This window comes from Drosophila serrata, unplaced genomic scaffold (assembly GCF_035046125.1).
Source record: "Drosophila serrata isolate PLE 108 unplaced genomic scaffold, ASM3504612v1 contig_349, whole genome shotgun sequence".
In the NCBI taxonomy this organism is placed as follows: domain Eukaryota; kingdom Metazoa; phylum Arthropoda; class Insecta; order Diptera; family Drosophilidae; genus Drosophila; species Drosophila serrata.
Window position 1 is genome coordinate 195,903 of NW_028257247.1, and position 15,383 is coordinate 211,285.

General features: G+C 38.6%; 4 protein-coding genes and 1 long non-coding RNA gene across 5 annotated transcripts; 2 read left to right on the forward strand and 3 right to left on the reverse strand.

Annotated features, from left to right (window-relative positions):
• Nucleotides 1-164: 164 nt before the first annotated feature.
• On the forward strand, nucleotides 165-1,769 carry LOC110189527 (microtubule-associated protein RP/EB family member 1-like). The gene is made up of 6 exons (XM_020959657.2): nucleotides 165-384; nucleotides 462-617; nucleotides 688-833; nucleotides 975-1,324; nucleotides 1,403-1,475; nucleotides 1,531-1,769. The coding sequence occupies exons 2-6, from the start codon at nucleotides 497-499 to the stop codon at nucleotides 1,576-1,578; spliced, it is 738 nt and encodes a 245-aa protein (XP_020815316.1). The 5' UTR covers nucleotides 165-384; nucleotides 462-496; the 3' UTR covers nucleotides 1,579-1,769.
• Nucleotides 1,770-2,572: 803 nt separating this feature from the next.
• Nucleotides 2,573-3,824, reverse strand: LOC110189652 (microtubule-associated protein RP/EB family member 1-like). Its single transcript, XM_020959798.2, has 5 exons — nucleotides 3,687-3,824; nucleotides 3,450-3,605; nucleotides 3,234-3,379; nucleotides 2,799-3,101; nucleotides 2,573-2,743 (listed from the first exon to the last, which is right to left on the reverse strand). Exons 2-5 carry the CDS (start codon nucleotides 3,568-3,570, stop codon nucleotides 2,696-2,698), a joined length of 618 nt encoding a protein of 205 aa, XP_020815457.2. The 5' UTR covers nucleotides 3,571-3,605; nucleotides 3,687-3,824; the 3' UTR covers nucleotides 2,573-2,695.
• A 3,874-nt stretch (nucleotides 3,825-7,698) lies between these two features.
• Nucleotides 7,699-8,515, reverse strand: LOC110189656 (microtubule-associated protein RP/EB family member 1-like). Its single transcript, XM_020959801.2, has 3 exons — nucleotides 8,172-8,515; nucleotides 8,024-8,096; nucleotides 7,699-7,955 (listed from the first exon to the last, which is right to left on the reverse strand). Exons 1-3 carry the CDS (start codon nucleotides 8,300-8,302, stop codon nucleotides 7,908-7,910), a joined length of 252 nt encoding a protein of 83 aa, XP_020815460.2. The 5' UTR covers nucleotides 8,303-8,515; the 3' UTR covers nucleotides 7,699-7,907.
• Nucleotides 8,516-8,818: 303 nt separating this feature from the next.
• On the reverse strand, nucleotides 8,819-9,615 carry LOC147642813 (uncharacterized). Its single transcript, XR_015272918.1, has 2 exons — nucleotides 9,385-9,615; nucleotides 8,819-9,293 (listed from the first exon to the last, which is right to left on the reverse strand). It is a non-coding gene; the product is annotated as an uncharacterized LOC147642813 (long non-coding RNA).
• On the forward strand, nucleotides 9,606-10,434 carry LOC110189580 (microtubule-associated protein RP/EB family member 1-like). Its single transcript, XM_020959714.2, has 3 exons — nucleotides 9,606-9,978; nucleotides 10,036-10,108; nucleotides 10,177-10,434. The coding sequence occupies exons 1-3, from the start codon at nucleotides 9,872-9,874 to the stop codon at nucleotides 10,255-10,257; spliced, it is 261 nt and encodes an 86-aa protein (XP_020815373.1). The 5' UTR covers nucleotides 9,606-9,871; the 3' UTR covers nucleotides 10,258-10,434.
• Nucleotides 10,435-15,383: the final 4,949 nt, after the last annotated feature.

A 15,383-nucleotide genomic window follows, 5' to 3' on the forward strand; every position in this document is an offset into this window, starting at 1 on the left:
CATAACCCTTTGGAATAGTACAACAAACAAAAAATAGGTACAAATTATATATTTATGTTATCCAAAAGAATGAAGTTAGTTATAGATGTCCAGTTTATTAATTAAAGAGATCTGCTGCTTCTCATAGCTAAATAAACTTGGCTGGTGATGCTGATACAAAATACAGTATCAGGTGGTTCCCACGAACTATATTTTACAGTCAGACAAAAACAGAAAAGTATGCCATGAGAGTTTTGCCTCTCAAATAGAAATTCACTCGTAACTATTATAAGTTTTAGCCAAGCAACACTAGACGTAATAAACGAAAGAAATACATTAATTTTTTTTTTATTTCGTGAGAACAGCTACAAGGTTTTTTAGTAAGAAAACTGATCAGTACAGTTGGTAAGTGATTGTGTGAGGAGGAGATAGTATTTTCTGCGGGCTAGAATCAAATCTTTGTACTCGTTTCATTTCTTCAGTGTCGACTTAGAAACCAGAAGACAACACATTTATCATGGCCGTCAACGTATACTCCACAAATGTGACCACAGAGAATCTTTCACGCCACGAAATGCTGGCATGGGTTAACGATTGCCTGAAATCGAATTTTTCCAAAATCGAGGAGCTATGCACGGGTAAGTGTGTGCCAAAGTCGTATGGAAAGCGTTCCTATTTTGACGGAGTTACCTCCTCCTTTTTTATTAGGTGCGGCATACTGCCAGTTTATGGACATGCTGTTTCCCAATTCAGTGCCCCTAAAACGTGTCAAATTCCGAACAAATCTTGAGCACGAGTACATTCAAAACTTCAAGTTACTGCAGGCAAGCTTCAAAAAGATGTCTGTAGATAAGGTAAAATTGTATAAATGTAAATTTCTGGTTTATTCGACATCTTTTTAAGTTAGCTTTCTTCCTTGTTCTACTTACCTGTATTCATTTCTTGATTGCATTGCATTTGCCGTTAATGCGTATTTTTCATGTATTTTACTTTAGATTATACCCATTGATAAACTGATCAAAGGCCGCTTCCAAGATAATTTAGAATTTTTACAATGGTTTAAAAAGTTCTTCCATGCCAACTACAAAGGCAGGGACTACGATGCCAGTGCAGCCCGCGAAGGTGCCCCTATGGTTTTTGCTTCCGTAGGAGGCGGCAGCTCACGGCGTGTTCCTTCGACATCGAGACGTCCTGCAGGGACATCTGCGGACACTGCGACAGATCACCCCAGTGAAGGGACAACCGATGGAGGTGGCGATAATACGCCTGACCTGTTGGCTAGTATCGTAGAGCTGAAGAAGGAGCGCGACTTCTACTTTTCTAAATTACGCGACATTGAGGTCCTGTAAGTTGCCTTGCTCTGGTCAAGGACTACAAAGTAGGAGCTAACCTGATCTAATCGACTGAACCCTTCTCTTTCCAGTTGTCAAGAATCCGAGGAGATCGAAGGGATGCCGATTATACAGCACATTTTACGCATTTTGTATGCGACTGATGTAAGTCTTTTCCTTACGTTCAGCAATCGTCTTATCCTAAAATTGTTCTTTTCAGGAAGGGTTTTCTCCCCCAAACGCCAAGTCAGAGGAGGAAGAGTATTAATTTAAACTAAAAAGCACACCACGAAATCAATTTGCCGCCTATTCATATCCAAAGCCAAGGTGTTTACAGCTGCTGTTGTTATGTAATCTAACTTTGTCTATTCAATACATTTGAGCATATTAAAATAATATAAAGTACTCAAAGTATAGTTCTAGAAATATCGTATAATAAAATTGTTTTGCTGACTGATACATTTGTGATCGACTTATGATTGTATGATGCAATCGACATTTGATCAATCATTGACAGAAGCCATGTGGAAGACATGCCTACTTTTGATGCTGCAGGGTGGTAAAATCCTAATAGGCTTGGAAGACTCGATGAAAAAATGGCTAAAGCAAAGCGTCTGCCAACTGGAAACTCTGTGGGAGTTCGGCAGGGTGGAGGTGGTCGATAGGGAGCAAATTTAGTCCATTCCAAAGGAGAAGGCACTCTTCCCTATTGCTATCCAAGGAGAGCGGTCGGACTGGAAGGTACTGCACCTTACGACTTCAATACCCATGCAGGGTTACAAATGTGCAGTCCTCTAGATAAACGAGGAGGAAGAAGAGATCCTGTATCCGGAAGACGTCCTGTATACCGGAAGATGAAGTGGGGCATGGTGTCCCAGCGGACAGTCGGCGGAAATCCTTTTTGCTAAGAAGCAAGTCCGCCGTATAATTAGACATACTGAATTATCCATGTCCGATCGCCCACATTGCTTACAGGGAATCACACAATCGGTCACACTAGCCTTTCGCTTTCCAACTTGTGTAATACTAAACCTTAATTTAGTTTAAAGTTATTTATAATATATCTCAGTATCCCCTACCCAACTAATATTCTTTCGCCAACCCGAGAACCATGCTTCTTATTGTCATTGTTTAAAACATAAACTGTGCCGATGTGAAATGCATTGATTTGTTGTTCATCTGAATATATCGGTAATGGCATTCTCATGATAAATTTTTGTGCATCATCCACTCGAAAATCGATCCACAAATGATGTATATAAATAGTTAGCAAAACATTTTATTTAGCATCTGTTTTTTTAAGTATTGTACTACAGTTTTCAACACCATGTCTTTGAGTATGAATAGGCGGCAAATTGGTTTCGTGGCGTGCTTTTAAGTTTAAATTAATACTCTTCCTCTTCTGACTTTGCGTTCGGGGGAGAAAATCCTTCCTGAAATGGACAATGTTAGGATAAGATGATTGATGAACGTAAGGAAATCACTTACATCAGTCGCATAAAAATGCGTAAACAGGTCAGGCGTATTATCGCCACCTCCATCGGTTGTCCCTTCACTGGGGTGATCTGTCGCAGTGTCCGCAGATGTCCCTGCAGGACGTCTCGATGTCGAAGGAACACGCCGTGAGCTGCCGCCTCCTACGGAAGCAAAAACCATAGGGGCACCTTCGCGGGCTGCACTGGCATCGTAGTCCCTGCCTTTGTAGTTGGCATGGAAGAACTTTTTAAACCATTGTAAAAATTCTAAATTATCTTGGAAGCGGCCTTTGATCAGTTTATCAATGGGTATAATCTAAAGTAAAATACATGAAAAATACGCATTAACGGCAAATGCAATGCAATCAAGAAATGAATACAGGTAAGTAGAACAAGGAAGAAAGCCAACTTAAAAAGATGTCGAATAAACCAGAAATATACATTTTACCTTATCTACAGACATCTTTTTGAAGCTTGCCTGCAGTAACTTGAAGTTTTGAATGTACTCGTGCTCAAGATTTGTTCGGAATTTGACACGTTTTAGGGGCACTGAATTGGGAAACAGCATGTCCATAAACTGGCAGTATGCCGCACCTAATAAAAAAGGAGGAGGTAACTCCGTCAAAATAGGAACGCTTTCCATATGACTTTGGCACACACTTACCCGTGCATAGCTCCTCGATTTTTGAAAAATTCGATTTAAGGCAATCGTTAACCCATGCCAGCATTTCGTGGCGTGAAAGATTCTCTGTGTTCACATTTGTGGAGTATACGTTGACGGCCATGATAAATGTGTTGTCTTCTGGTTTCTAAGTCGACACTGAAGAAATGAAACGAGTACAAAGATTTTTTTTCGAATCGAGCACAACTTCACTTGCCAATCACGATGGACTTCACTTACCAACTGTGTTGATCTGTTCTCTTACTAAAACACCTTCTTGTAGCTGTTCTCTCGCTTAAACTTAAATGTCTAATGTATTTTTTCGTTTATTTCTTTTTAGATTTTGATAATAACTTATATGGAGTTCAATCAAATTACAATTTTATATGCAAAACTCTCAAGGCCTACTTTCTTACTTTCTTAGGGTCCACCTAAAATATCTTAGATACTATAAATTTTAACATTAGCATTTAAGAAAATTTGATGATAACTTTTATACATATTTTAACTTTATTGGAATATTGAGTTAGATTCTTGGAAAGATGCATTATAATCCGTTTAGCTTACTTTCCTGTTCAAGATTTTAATAAGCTCTCGTAGCCAAGGACAAAGATGAAAGTCCTGCAACATAATGCCGGGTATTCAGAATTAATTTTATCGGGGCCTAGCATAAATTGTAGCGCTTGCTCGGTATGAGATACTTTTATTTGCGCCATCTGTTGGTCGATCATATGTCGAAAGGCGGCTTTGCCAGTGTAGCAAGCGTAAGTCGGCTAGGGCACGACAGATCGGGTGTGAGAGCAACAGAGGCATTTGTCAACGGTCTCCCCGTTTCCCCCACTTTCACATTGGGTTACCGCCACTTTTCCGGCGTCATCTTCCAGCATTCCATTTTTGGCTGCTGAAGCGTAGTGACTCCCATATTTTGAGCTGGCGACAGATTTTCGAAAAAAGTATTCGCGAGTGTGCAAAGTGCTGAGAATAAAATTTTGGTTATTGGCCACTGAGCCGCGAACAAAAAGGTGAGCGTACAGAAAGGGGAAAGCATAGGCAGCTTAAACTTATTGAAGAATTTTAAAGGCTGCATTTGTACCGCTCGAAGGCCCCAGGAGAGGAGAGGGGCAGGCAAGATAAACGACGCCGGCGCAGCTTCTTGGATTCTTTTAAGCGCCTGGATCTGAATTCTAGGAGGAGGACTTCCCCGTCGCCCCGCTTACCAGAGCTGGGGAAAATATTACTTTTTATATAATTTTATGGGGTTGAAGCATAATTAATCGCCGAATGCGGTAGAACGACCTTTGTCCCCTTGGCGAACAGCTCCAGAGAGCACAACTAAGAAGAGAATTCGGTAGCAGTCGTACGAGCTTTTATGCCAGAGTCGGTGTAGGCGTAGGCTTCGGCAAAGCATTGCGATTAGTTTAATGTAATTCTTTCGGGCGTTTTGAACTCGCCGCCGCAATGCGATCCCGGCCAAAGTACATTTAATTCGAGCCCCATGCCTCATCGCGACGAACTATTATAAAGAAAAAGGGAATTTTCGACCCCCATTTTGTTCCAGTGTCAGTGAAGATAATATGGAAAATTAGCGTAAGAAAAAAATATAAATTTTAAGTTAGGTTAAATTTCGGAAAAATTGCAAGGAAAAAAAGAATGATGTGAAATGAACTTAGGCATATGTAAAGAGCAATGTGCGGCAAAGAGAAATGTTAATTCGCTGCATTCCTGTAAAAATTAATGGAAAACTCGACCTAAATAGTGCGGGCCGAATGCGTCATTTTTTTTTATAGTTTCCCCCCCATCTTCGTAATCTCTTTTAGGGATGTGAATTTCTTTTTTTGCATGTATCATTTTTATCCCAATTTTTAGCTAGCCTCCGAGGAAAGCGCTTTCATCGGTGGAGTTAAGAAAATGGTGAGTGTCGAAGTAATAATTTAAATAATTTCAAGTACAAGAAAGAAAGAAAAAGAAATGAATTGTAAAGAAAAAAAAATGTCCCAAATCTTGAGCCGTTAACGTAAAAGAAAGATCGAAATTCAACCGAACCAACGGCAGAAAACGAAGAGGGAAAGGGAAAGAAAAGAGGAACGCTGATACATAAGGCGTTTGCGTTTAAGGCTATTTATGCTGCTACTCCAATTCGAATTATTATTTTTGTTGTTGCAACATGTGGATTGAATCTCAGTCAGCGTAATTAACAATTTCCTTCAACTTGCCAAAAATTGTTTTGCCATCATTTTTATTAAGGCCCGAAATTGAGTCGAAGGGCGTATATCTATTTATCATTGGTATTCTAAGTTTTAATGTTTAATTGTCTATATACGGTTCTTATTTTAAGTAATGAATTTATATCTTTCTAGTTTTAAATAAAATTATTATAATGTTTTAAAATGTCGAGTATTGGCCGCAGCTGGCATGCGTTGTGATGTAGGGTAGCACTTGTCGAAGGTGTCGCTCAAGCTATATAGCTTTGAGGATGGGAGCGACCATAGGAAGGGTGGGCAAACTAGAGCCTCCAGAACACCAGGAGTGCTAAAAAAAAGGAGGAGTAAGGCGAAGAGAGTTAAAGTTTCCTCAACTTTTATTTATGTGTTGTCTGTATCTCTGTCCCGGTTTAAGCTTGTTGTAGCACGCAGTTATTTCTGTTTAAAATTATGCAAAGGCGACCCGAGATCTGAGCAAGACCATCACTCCCGTAGCCGACGAGCCGAAGTCGGAAAAATATCTTGCGTGCGCTCCGATCTCGAGCTAACAACTTGCCTGTGACATTTGTTTTGAGTGTAGCGAATCGTTACAAAATCAAGTGTAATGTCAACTCAATTTTTTAATTTTAATTTTCGGAAACCTCTCTTTCGTTTCTGTTAAGCGAAAAATTTAGAAAATATTTTATTTATTTAAAAACAAGAAAGGAAGCTAACTTCGCCCCGCTGAAGTTTATATACCCTTGCAGATAGAACTTCGATGACTAGAAATCAATACAATTTATGTAAGTTATAAATATTTTTATCAAAAAACAATGATACATGATACATATTATATTTACCGTTTAAAATTCGCAGATTTTCATTTTTCCTCTATATCTAACGCACCATCGTTTCCCTGCAGTACCGCGTGTCATCAATAGGCCACTGTCATCGGCGCGTTGATGACTGATGACTGCGACCTCTACCGAGGCGACGCTCTGTCGAGCGCGACTTCTACTACGACGCTCTGCCCACGATACAGTTACGGCGGTAGTCATCGGCAGTACCATGGCCCGGCCGTTGAGATATTTGTTGATGAAACATCGATGAATTTATGATGAATCATCGATGAATTGATGATGAATTGTTGATGAATCATCGATTAATTATTGATGAATTTTTATTGATGACAGCCTAGGGCATGCCCATGTTAAATAAATCAACAGTTTCATTGGCCTGTCATCGATAAAAAATCAACAGCACCCCCTTGACTGTTGATGAAACGTTGATGAATTATTGATGACAGATACTGCAGGGTTGTATGGCACCATATGATTACACAAGATTGTAAATTAATATGAAATGGCTATAGCTTAAATTTGTTGAAAATCTGTTAAAAACTGAAAAAGTTATGATTTTTAATTGTATTAATTTCTCGATCGTTCCTATGGGAGCTATATATAGTAGTTGTAGCTATAGTAGTCCGATTTTTTAAAAATTTTAGAATAATAAAATAAAACTGAAAACTAAAAATGTTGTAATTTTTTTTGTAAAACTTTAGCGATCATTCCTATGGCAGCTATATGATATAGTCGTCCGATCCGGCCCGTTCCGACATACATACATATATACAAGTGAGAAGGCTAACTGCAAAGTACTCGTTCAGATAGCTTCAAAACTGAGAGACTAGTTTGCGTGGAAACGGACAGACAAACAGACGGACAGACGAACATGGCTGATCAAGAATATATATACTTTATATAGTCGGAGGTGCCTCCTTGACTGCGTTGCAAACTTCTGACTCAAATTATAATACCCTGCAACGGTATAAAAAGGGCTTGTAAAGCGGATTTTGGTTTTACTATAAATAATTTAAAAACTGATTCGGCTAGACATACATAGCTACACATAGTAATTTAATTTCTAATTTAGCCTATATTCTTGTTTTATAGTAAGCATATCAATTTAGTTTAAAAGAATTTTAACGGTTTCCCACTTACATTTTGGTATTGGGTTCAACTGTATTGAAAAGTATTTGTGAATCATACACTCATAAATCGAAAACAAGGGATGTGTAACAGTCGGCAAAACAATTTTATTATTCCATTTTTTTAGCATTATACTTATGTTTATTTTATGTGGTTGAAATACAGAAAATAACTGTGTAATAATGTAGTGAATAGACAATTTTGGATTTTATAACAACAGCAGCTGTCAACACCTTGGCTTTGAGTATGAATAGGCGGCAAATTGATTTTGTAGTTTACATTTAGTTTTACATTTAATTCTCCTCGTGCTCTGACGTAGCGGTCGGGGGGAGAAATCCGTCCTGTAATTTACAACGAAAGGATAAGATAATGGTCAAACAGAAAAGGTAAAAGTAAGAAAGTGACGTACATCAGTTGCATACAAAATGCGTAAAATTTTCTGTATAATAGGCATCTCTTCGATCTCCTCTGACTCTTGGCAGCTGGAAAGGGAAGGATTCGGTCAATTAGATATGGTGTCCTACTATATAGCCCAAGGCTAGAGCAAGGCAACTTACAGGACCTCAATGTCGCACAATTTAGAAAAATAGAAGTCGCACTCCTTCTTCAGCTCTTTATTAATCAAGAACTGGTTAGACGTATCATCGCCACGTCCATGGGCCATCTCGTCTAAGGGCTGATCTGTCATTAGTGAAGTCACCCAGTCGGTATGCACAAACTATAGTACAGCAATCGTGATCTATTTGTTCGTGAACACACTGAAGGTGCATTGATTTTGTTAATAGGTTTGGGACCGATATACATCGCCTTCTTTTTATTATGAAACTGAATAAAGATCTTCTGAATTGAAAACAAAAAGCATAGTTGATTCATCGTTTTTCACTTTGCCAATGGTTATAATCTATAAGTAAAAGATATGAACAAAATATAAATACGTAAGAAACTATATTAAATGGGAATAGGAGTACAATATCACAGCAGAAGAAAATGAGTCCTTTTGATCATACATATGTATGTACATTAGCCAGATCTCAGGACTATTAAAGCTAAATTAAAGCTACCAAATTTGGTGACAATCTTCAACGACTTTTAATTTGACCAAGCCCACTTCCCTCCTTACAGACCACGATAATTCGATAAGCTATAGCTTGAATTCACTTGAAACCCCTCTTAGTTTCAACCAAAGACTTGAACGAAAAAATACATTTCATTTTTTTCTTTCTTTTTTACTTTTGTGAGTTTAAGCGAGAGAACAGCTACAAGAGTGTGATTTTAGTAAGAAAGTGAAGTCCATCGTGTTTGGCAAGTTAATTTGTCATCGATTCGGTGAGATAGTATTCCCGCCGATATCGTATCAAGTTTTGTATTCGTATTATTTCTTCAGTGTCGATTTAATAACCAGAAGGCAACATCTTCATCATGGCTCTCAACGTTTCCTCCACAAATTTGATCCTGCAGTCTGAGCTACCCAGAACCGAGGAACTCTGCACTGGTGAGTGTGTTTTCAAGGCGTCTTGAAAGTGGGACGGATCCACCTCCATTTTTCTCGTTAGGTGCCGCATACTTCCAGTTCATGGATATGATGTTTCCCAATGCAGTACCTCTAAGGCGAGTCAAGTTCCAAGCAAACCTTGCGCACAAATACATCCAGATATTGCAGGCGGGCTTCAAAAAGATGTCTGTAGATAACGTAAAAATGCATAACTTTCTTAGAAACTTAATTCTGTTTACTTCGATACTCTTCTAAGCTTCATCTCTATTTCTACTCACTTGTATTCTTAAGTTATTCCCATTATTTCTAACGGGTCTATGCGTATTTTTCAGAAATTATACTTTTTAGTTTGACCCATTGACAGACAAACTTATCAAATGTTGTTTTCAGGGTAATATAGAATTTTTACGATGCTTCAAAAAGTTCTCAAATGTTGACTACAAAGGCAGAGACTACTATGCCAGCGTGTCTCGTTAAGCTTGCCGGACGCCCGGCAGGTAGTTAGGTTCTGTACGTCATTGTGTTTAAAATTTACAACCTCTATATCTCTATACATCAGCTATTCCTTCCTTTCAGTTTCATAATAAAACAAACTTCACGCACATCACTCCTGAACTCACAAACAAATACGACAAATATCACAAAAACTTAAATCTATCGATGTAGTAAAGTTTGTGCATACTATTGCCCCCGTTTCTTAATTTAACCAAGAACGACACCGACTCTAATTGCAGAGGCAAAGCGACCGATCATCATTTTGAAGAGATGGCCCATGGAGGTGGCGATGATTTGTTTCATCAGTTACCAGATATTGTCGAACTGAAGAAGGAGCGCGACTATTACTTTTCTAAATTACGCATTATTGAGGCTCTGTAAGTTTTCTTGCTCTAGTCATAGAATGTTCAAACACCGAATCTATTTCTTTCCAGCTGCCATGAGTCTGAGGAGACCGAAAAGTTGCCATTTATACAGAAAATTTTAGGCATTTTATATTCGACCGATGTAGGTCATATCATTTCGTTTAGCCTTTCTGTTTTGAAATTGTCTTATTCTTTCTTCGTCCATTTCAGGATGGAACGCTACGTCAGGAACGCTACGTCAGAGCACGAGAAGCAGCATTAAATGTAAACGAAAATAACCGGAGAAATTAGTTTGCTGCCTATTCATACGCAACGCCATGGTTTTTAACAGATGTTATAAAATTATTTGACCTAAATATGGTGCTGTTTAAAAGAACATTACACAGGTATAATTTGCATACCGATCAATTAAATTAGTTGTCATATGTACACCTATAATCGAATAAAATTGTATTGCGTTTACCATGAGATAATTATATTTTTTATTATGGCGTCTGCTATTAAACAACAGTTACAATCAAGTGTGCCCGACTGTGACATTCCCGGTACCCAAGCCTTGTGTGTGAAATTTAATAAAACATAAGCAAAAGAATGTATGAAAAAAAACCAAAAACGAATTAAAACGAAGAAAATGGCGGAATTTCCCATCTCGTTTTCGTGGACCATTGAACCTCCTGGACTCCTGCTAGATTTAAAATTTGAAATATGTGACGAAACTAATAGAAAGAGCAGGAGGCAAATGTTGGAGTAACCTCTTTTATTAAATTACTTTACTTTTCGCGCCCAGCTCTGCAAATTTTTAAAAGGCTACCTCTCGCCATCTGGCAACGCCATTCAACTTTCTAGTATTTTGTTCTCTCGATTCTTAAGTATCACCCACAAAATATCGATATAATGTTTTTTTTATTGCTAGAATTTTTAATTATTAATATTTAATTATTCGACAATTTAAAATTTATTTTTGTTCCTCGGCATATAAAAGCATTAAAAAAATATCAATACATCTGTATTGAAAGAATTATCAACAACCCTACTTGGCGGTCAGATGATTTTCCAATTGGAGTGCTGCAATATAACGATATAAATATTTTTGAAAATATCGATATATCGATATTGGATGAACTATCAACAACCCTACTAGGCGGTCAGATGATTTTCTATTTGGAGTGCTGACGGTCGTGCTGTGTTTATTTTGTGGAAAATTAAATTTTTCTGTATTTTTAAAGCGCTTTGGCAGCCGAGATTGTGGTCTGTTAAGTAATCAATTAAGAGAAAACGTGTGCAGCATTACTTGAGTTTAAGGTCCTTTTCCTTTTCCTGTGTGCTTTTGGGACACACATATTCTGTGCTTCCGCATCCCGAATTCGCTGTGCATTTGTTTACGCCGACCATCGCCCCACATCTCACTTTTCCGGTGAACTTGTGCCGTCGGGTGGTGTTGTCATTGCCCCACCACCGCTCCCCCAAACTTGGGTGCTGTAAAAAATCGAAACTCCCGCACAGTGGGCGACGAAGCAGTCGTAGTCGAGAGATTAACTTCGAGTGAAACACGAAGGGTTGTGCAATCGAAAAAACCAGCACTGCACACACACACCACCGAAGAGTCGTTTTAGGGCGACAGAAAGATTAAAATTCAAGCGGACAGCTGATTTCGGCGCGTGCTTCACCCAGTGCATTCCACTGTGCAAGGGCGGCAAATATTTATAAAGCAAAACGGCAAACAAACGCAATCGACGGAAAGCGTAACCAGAAAAAGAAAGGCAAAGTAGGCAAGGCCCTACTCATTCGGTTTATTTGGAGACAATTGCAATCATTTTATAATTCAGCATACGATGTAAGCGGCTAGCATGACAAAGGACCAAAATCCAGCAATGGTATTAATTTAGCCCATTATCAACTGGCATTAACTGGAAATAATAACTGCAGAGATAGCAGGTAAGAGACCAAACATACATAGAACGATTCGTTGACCTTGCTGTTGGTTTGTAAAGCTTGTTAAATATAAATAAGTATATTCGGCCAGCACGAATACATAATTCCCCCTCAAAAGTCTCATTCTCAAAACCCATCACTTGTGCACATGTGTGTGATAAATTATTGTTTGTTTTGGCTTTTATTTCGAGCAGCCATGAGTTGACGATTTTTAATTTATTTTCGCTATTTTCCCCGACTATGATCGAGTGCGAGCTATTTATAGGTTGGCATTTTTGGCACGACTGCTGCTTTTAACTTATTTAAATTATTGACGCCGTGCGTTTTTTATGAACTATACATACATGGGGTACATGGACATGGCTTCGTTTAAGCTCAAAGTGATTTGCACTTATGCAGTTGGCATTACGTAGTGTTCGGGTGACTCAACGGAGCCAGATATCACCAACAAAGACAACTCCGATGTGTGTTTATTTACAGATATCTTGTATTATTATATGCACATAGGGTACTCGCCAGTCGTCTTGATAAAACAAAATAAATAACTAATTCAAGCCATACAACCAGTGGCGTTCGCGGCATGTCATCAAGGGGGACTTCTGTTACTTGCCCCGCATTTGCTACGCCTGTTGTGGGTTGAGCGAGGGGTTCTGAAGGACGAACGCAAGATGAGATGCTGGTGAACCACACTGGCTCTAGCACAGTTTCGGGCTTGTTCCCTTGTCACACACGCGCCGCCATTTTGCTGCTCCAGTCGTTTGGCTTTTATTGCCATTGTCTTCGCCAACACCCAGCACCACCTCCCTGAAATGGGTGCTTCCCCACCACAAGCAAGTATGGTACACAAAGAGAAAACGTTACCTCCAGTGAATAACTTCAAAGTTTGTAGAATATTGTATTATTTATAATAATTTTATAACATCTTCAGAATCATATTCAGTTTACGAATAAAAGTTTATATTCGGTTGACGAATATGTTTATCAGGGGTGTTCAAAATATACAGATAAAATATTCAGATTCTCCCAATTAAAACAATTTGTTGTATAATATGATTATTTTTACCAATGTTGATTTGACTAGCATACGCTTTTTTGGCTTCGATTTTCGGTTCTTTTTGCGGGTCTACAAATTTGATTTACTGTAATCGAAAACCGTTCTCATGGCGGCGGCGTCCTTGAGCTCGTGATTTCTTGATGTTATGCATTTCGAAATGGCCACATGCCCAGATACTAGACACGCTTGGCTTAGAAGCCATTGACCTCAAACTGCGCAAAACGTTTATAATTGACAACTCAAAACGATTGAACAAAAACTCAAAAGAATTAAATTGTTTGTAGCTGCTGATGAAACCGGTAAGACCTTTGTGTATTCATTATTTTTGTTTTTTTTTTTTTCGTTTATCTGTTCTGTCGGATAATGTGTGTCAACAGAGTGCGGAGAAGCGGCCAACAGCTGATTGCGAAGTAGAAATCGAAATCGACAAATGACGGCCCATAACCGGTTTCTTCCATATGTCGCCTCTGCGAACTGTATCACAACTGTGTTAATAATGATAATTGCTCTAAAGACGCTTTGTTAGTTGCCCGTTCTCACATTAGCACACAATGACTTCATTAAATAGCAAAATTGGTCTACGCAAATCATGCACATTTGCATATACATATGTATGTAGCTCCGATTTATCACTGTCTTAATGGTGCTCTTAGTACATTAGAAAAATATTAATGACCTTTACCTGCTACCTCTTACTGCAAGCCTTTTTTTTAGAAACTCACGCCACATTCCAGATTTAAATTCTAATTTGATTATTATCAGGTTACGGGTTAAGGGTTTTTAATAATTTTATAATAGAAATTTACATAAGAATGAAAGTGTCCTTCCCCTAATTCCGGTTTAACTTTCAGATACATGTTTCATTTATGGAGTTAGGTATAGTCGACTTACGCTTTTGCTCCTTCCGTTTTATCTCGTGCCCATGCCTGATTTAGATACAAATAAATATAAATTTAATATGAGGTTTAATGTTTTACACAGATATTAAATTTAAAAATTGTACTATTCAATCTACAAAATCAAATTAAATATATGTACGTACATATATGCATATGTACATGTGTATGTATATTCACCTCTGGTATACCTGACCTTTCATTTGGTTAAAAAATCATTAATGCTATTGTTTAACACGCAGCTGTTGCATGCTACACTACCTTCATTCATCATAATTCATTATCGTTCCGGCTGAGATTTATTATTCGTTGGGCCGCATGAAGTAAGGAAAATCTGAAAGAAAACACCAACGAAATGAAGACATGCAAGGGAATTAAGCGACTGTCAACTGGTAAATTTCCACTGCGTTCAAAGAAATGAAAAAACAAGAACCGAGTCGGTGGTGGGTAGTGCCTAGGGAGCGGTGGAAATTTAAACTCCAACACAAAAAACATACTGGCGGAAGAGAGACGCGTTAGAGCGGGCAGGGAGTCGCAGTGTGTCAGTCCAAATTCGAACTCAAAGGGAGCAACAACGCGCATCACAACTGCAGGAAGTGCAAACGAGCCATTTCTTCAGTGATTACTATTGAACTAGTCAGCGCTGCTTTGTTTATTGGCCTCGCGGCGAGAGACGCGGAGGGCGGGGAACAAATAAACAACTGACAAAGAAACGATATCGTAAGACGCGTAAGTGGAGCAATTAGGAGCAACCAAAGTTCATTTATGCCCAGCTGTCGCACAAACAGCTCCAACGAGTGCCCCGAAAACTTGGCAAAAACACATAAACACCTCCTCGCCCCTACTTCCCCATCCAAAAGTCACAGACTGCGTGACGCTTAACGCTAAATTTCACTTGGCAAATTTGCAGCAAATGGAAATTTTCGTAATTACATCATATGCTCCTTGAACGCCGGTGGTGACCTTGCCCCTTCCAACCCTATGCCGCCTCAAAGGTCCTCGAGGACACTTGTGTATCTAGTATCGGTGGCTAAAATCTCATCGCAGCTAAGTAAATTTGTCATTTAATATGAGCTAAGCTGTACTGAGTCTGTAAAAGAAAAAATATACATATACGATAAATACAATTCAACTTATATAGAATTAACTCTGAATTGCACAAAATGAATGCGGTTTCAATTAATTTCAATACAATTAGTTTCAATAGCAAATGAAATAATTTATAAATCTCAAATGAATTATTTATTACTTTAGCTCTGAAATGCATTACCTGTTTAAATTCAGAATGAATTTATATGACCGCAATTCGAAAGTTCATTTGTTGATTTCTAATTTGCATATTTCGCTTAGCGTTTTGCACTCAACCTTTCTGGTTAGCCGTGGGAGCCCATGTCAAGAGCACAAATCAGAAAATAAAAAGCACCCTCAGCCTTGAAGTTGTTTGCACGCATAGCAAGATGTCCGTTTTGTGCCAAGTTGCCCTTTTCAAAAACAACAGAGGAACCACAGTAGCGGCGTCAAAATTTTGGGTTCGT

What these genes read in the sequence shown, in the direction of transcription:
- LOC110189527 (XM_020959657.2), top strand. Translation starts at nt 497, where the DNA reads ATGGCCGTCAACGTATACTCCACAAATGTGACCACAGAGAATCTTTCA. An exon ending in AATCGAGGAGCTATGCACGG is followed by an intron (nt 618 to 687) that starts GTAAGTGTGTGC and finishes CTTTTTTATTAG; the next exon opens with GTGCGGCATACTGCCAGTTT. An exon ending in TTACGCGACATTGAGGTCCT is followed by an intron (nt 1,325 to 1,402) that starts GTAAGTTGCCTT and finishes TTCTCTTTCCAG; the next exon opens with TTGTCAAGAATCCGAGGAGA.
- LOC110189652 (XM_020959798.2), bottom strand. Translation starts at nt 3,570, where the DNA reads ATGGCCGTCAACGTATACTCCACAAATGTGAACACAGAGAATCTTTCA. An exon ending in AAAAGATGTCTGTAGATAAG is followed by an intron (nt 3,102 to 3,233) that starts GTAAAATGTATA and finishes ATTTTACTTTAG; the next exon opens with ATTATACCCATTGATAAACT. An exon ending in CGCATTTTTATGCGACTGAT is followed by an intron (nt 2,744 to 2,798) that starts GTAAGTGATTTC and finishes TGTCCATTTCAG; the next exon opens with GAAGGATTTTCTCCCCCGAA.
- LOC110189656 (XM_020959801.2), bottom strand. Translation starts at nt 8,302, where the DNA reads ATGACAGATCAGCCCTTAGACGAGATGGCCCATGGACGTGGCGATGAT. An exon ending in TTGTGCGACATTGAGGTCCT is followed by an intron (nt 8,097 to 8,171) that starts GTAAGTTGCCTT and finishes TTCCCTTTCCAG; the next exon opens with CTGCCAAGAGTCAGAGGAGA. An exon ending in GCATTTTGTATGCAACTGAT is followed by an intron (nt 7,956 to 8,023) that starts GTACGTCACTTT and finishes TGTAAATTACAG; the next exon opens with GACGGATTTCTCCCCCCGAC.
- LOC110189580 (XM_020959714.2), top strand. Translation starts at nt 9,872, where the DNA reads ATGGCCCATGGAGGTGGCGATGATTTGTTTCATCAGTTACCAGATATT. An exon ending in TTACGCATTATTGAGGCTCT is followed by an intron (nt 9,979 to 10,035) that starts GTAAGTTTTCTT and finishes ATTTCTTTCCAG; the next exon opens with CTGCCATGAGTCTGAGGAGA. An exon ending in GCATTTTATATTCGACCGAT is followed by an intron (nt 10,109 to 10,176) that starts GTAGGTCATATC and finishes CGTCCATTTCAG; the next exon opens with GATGGAACGCTACGTCAGGA.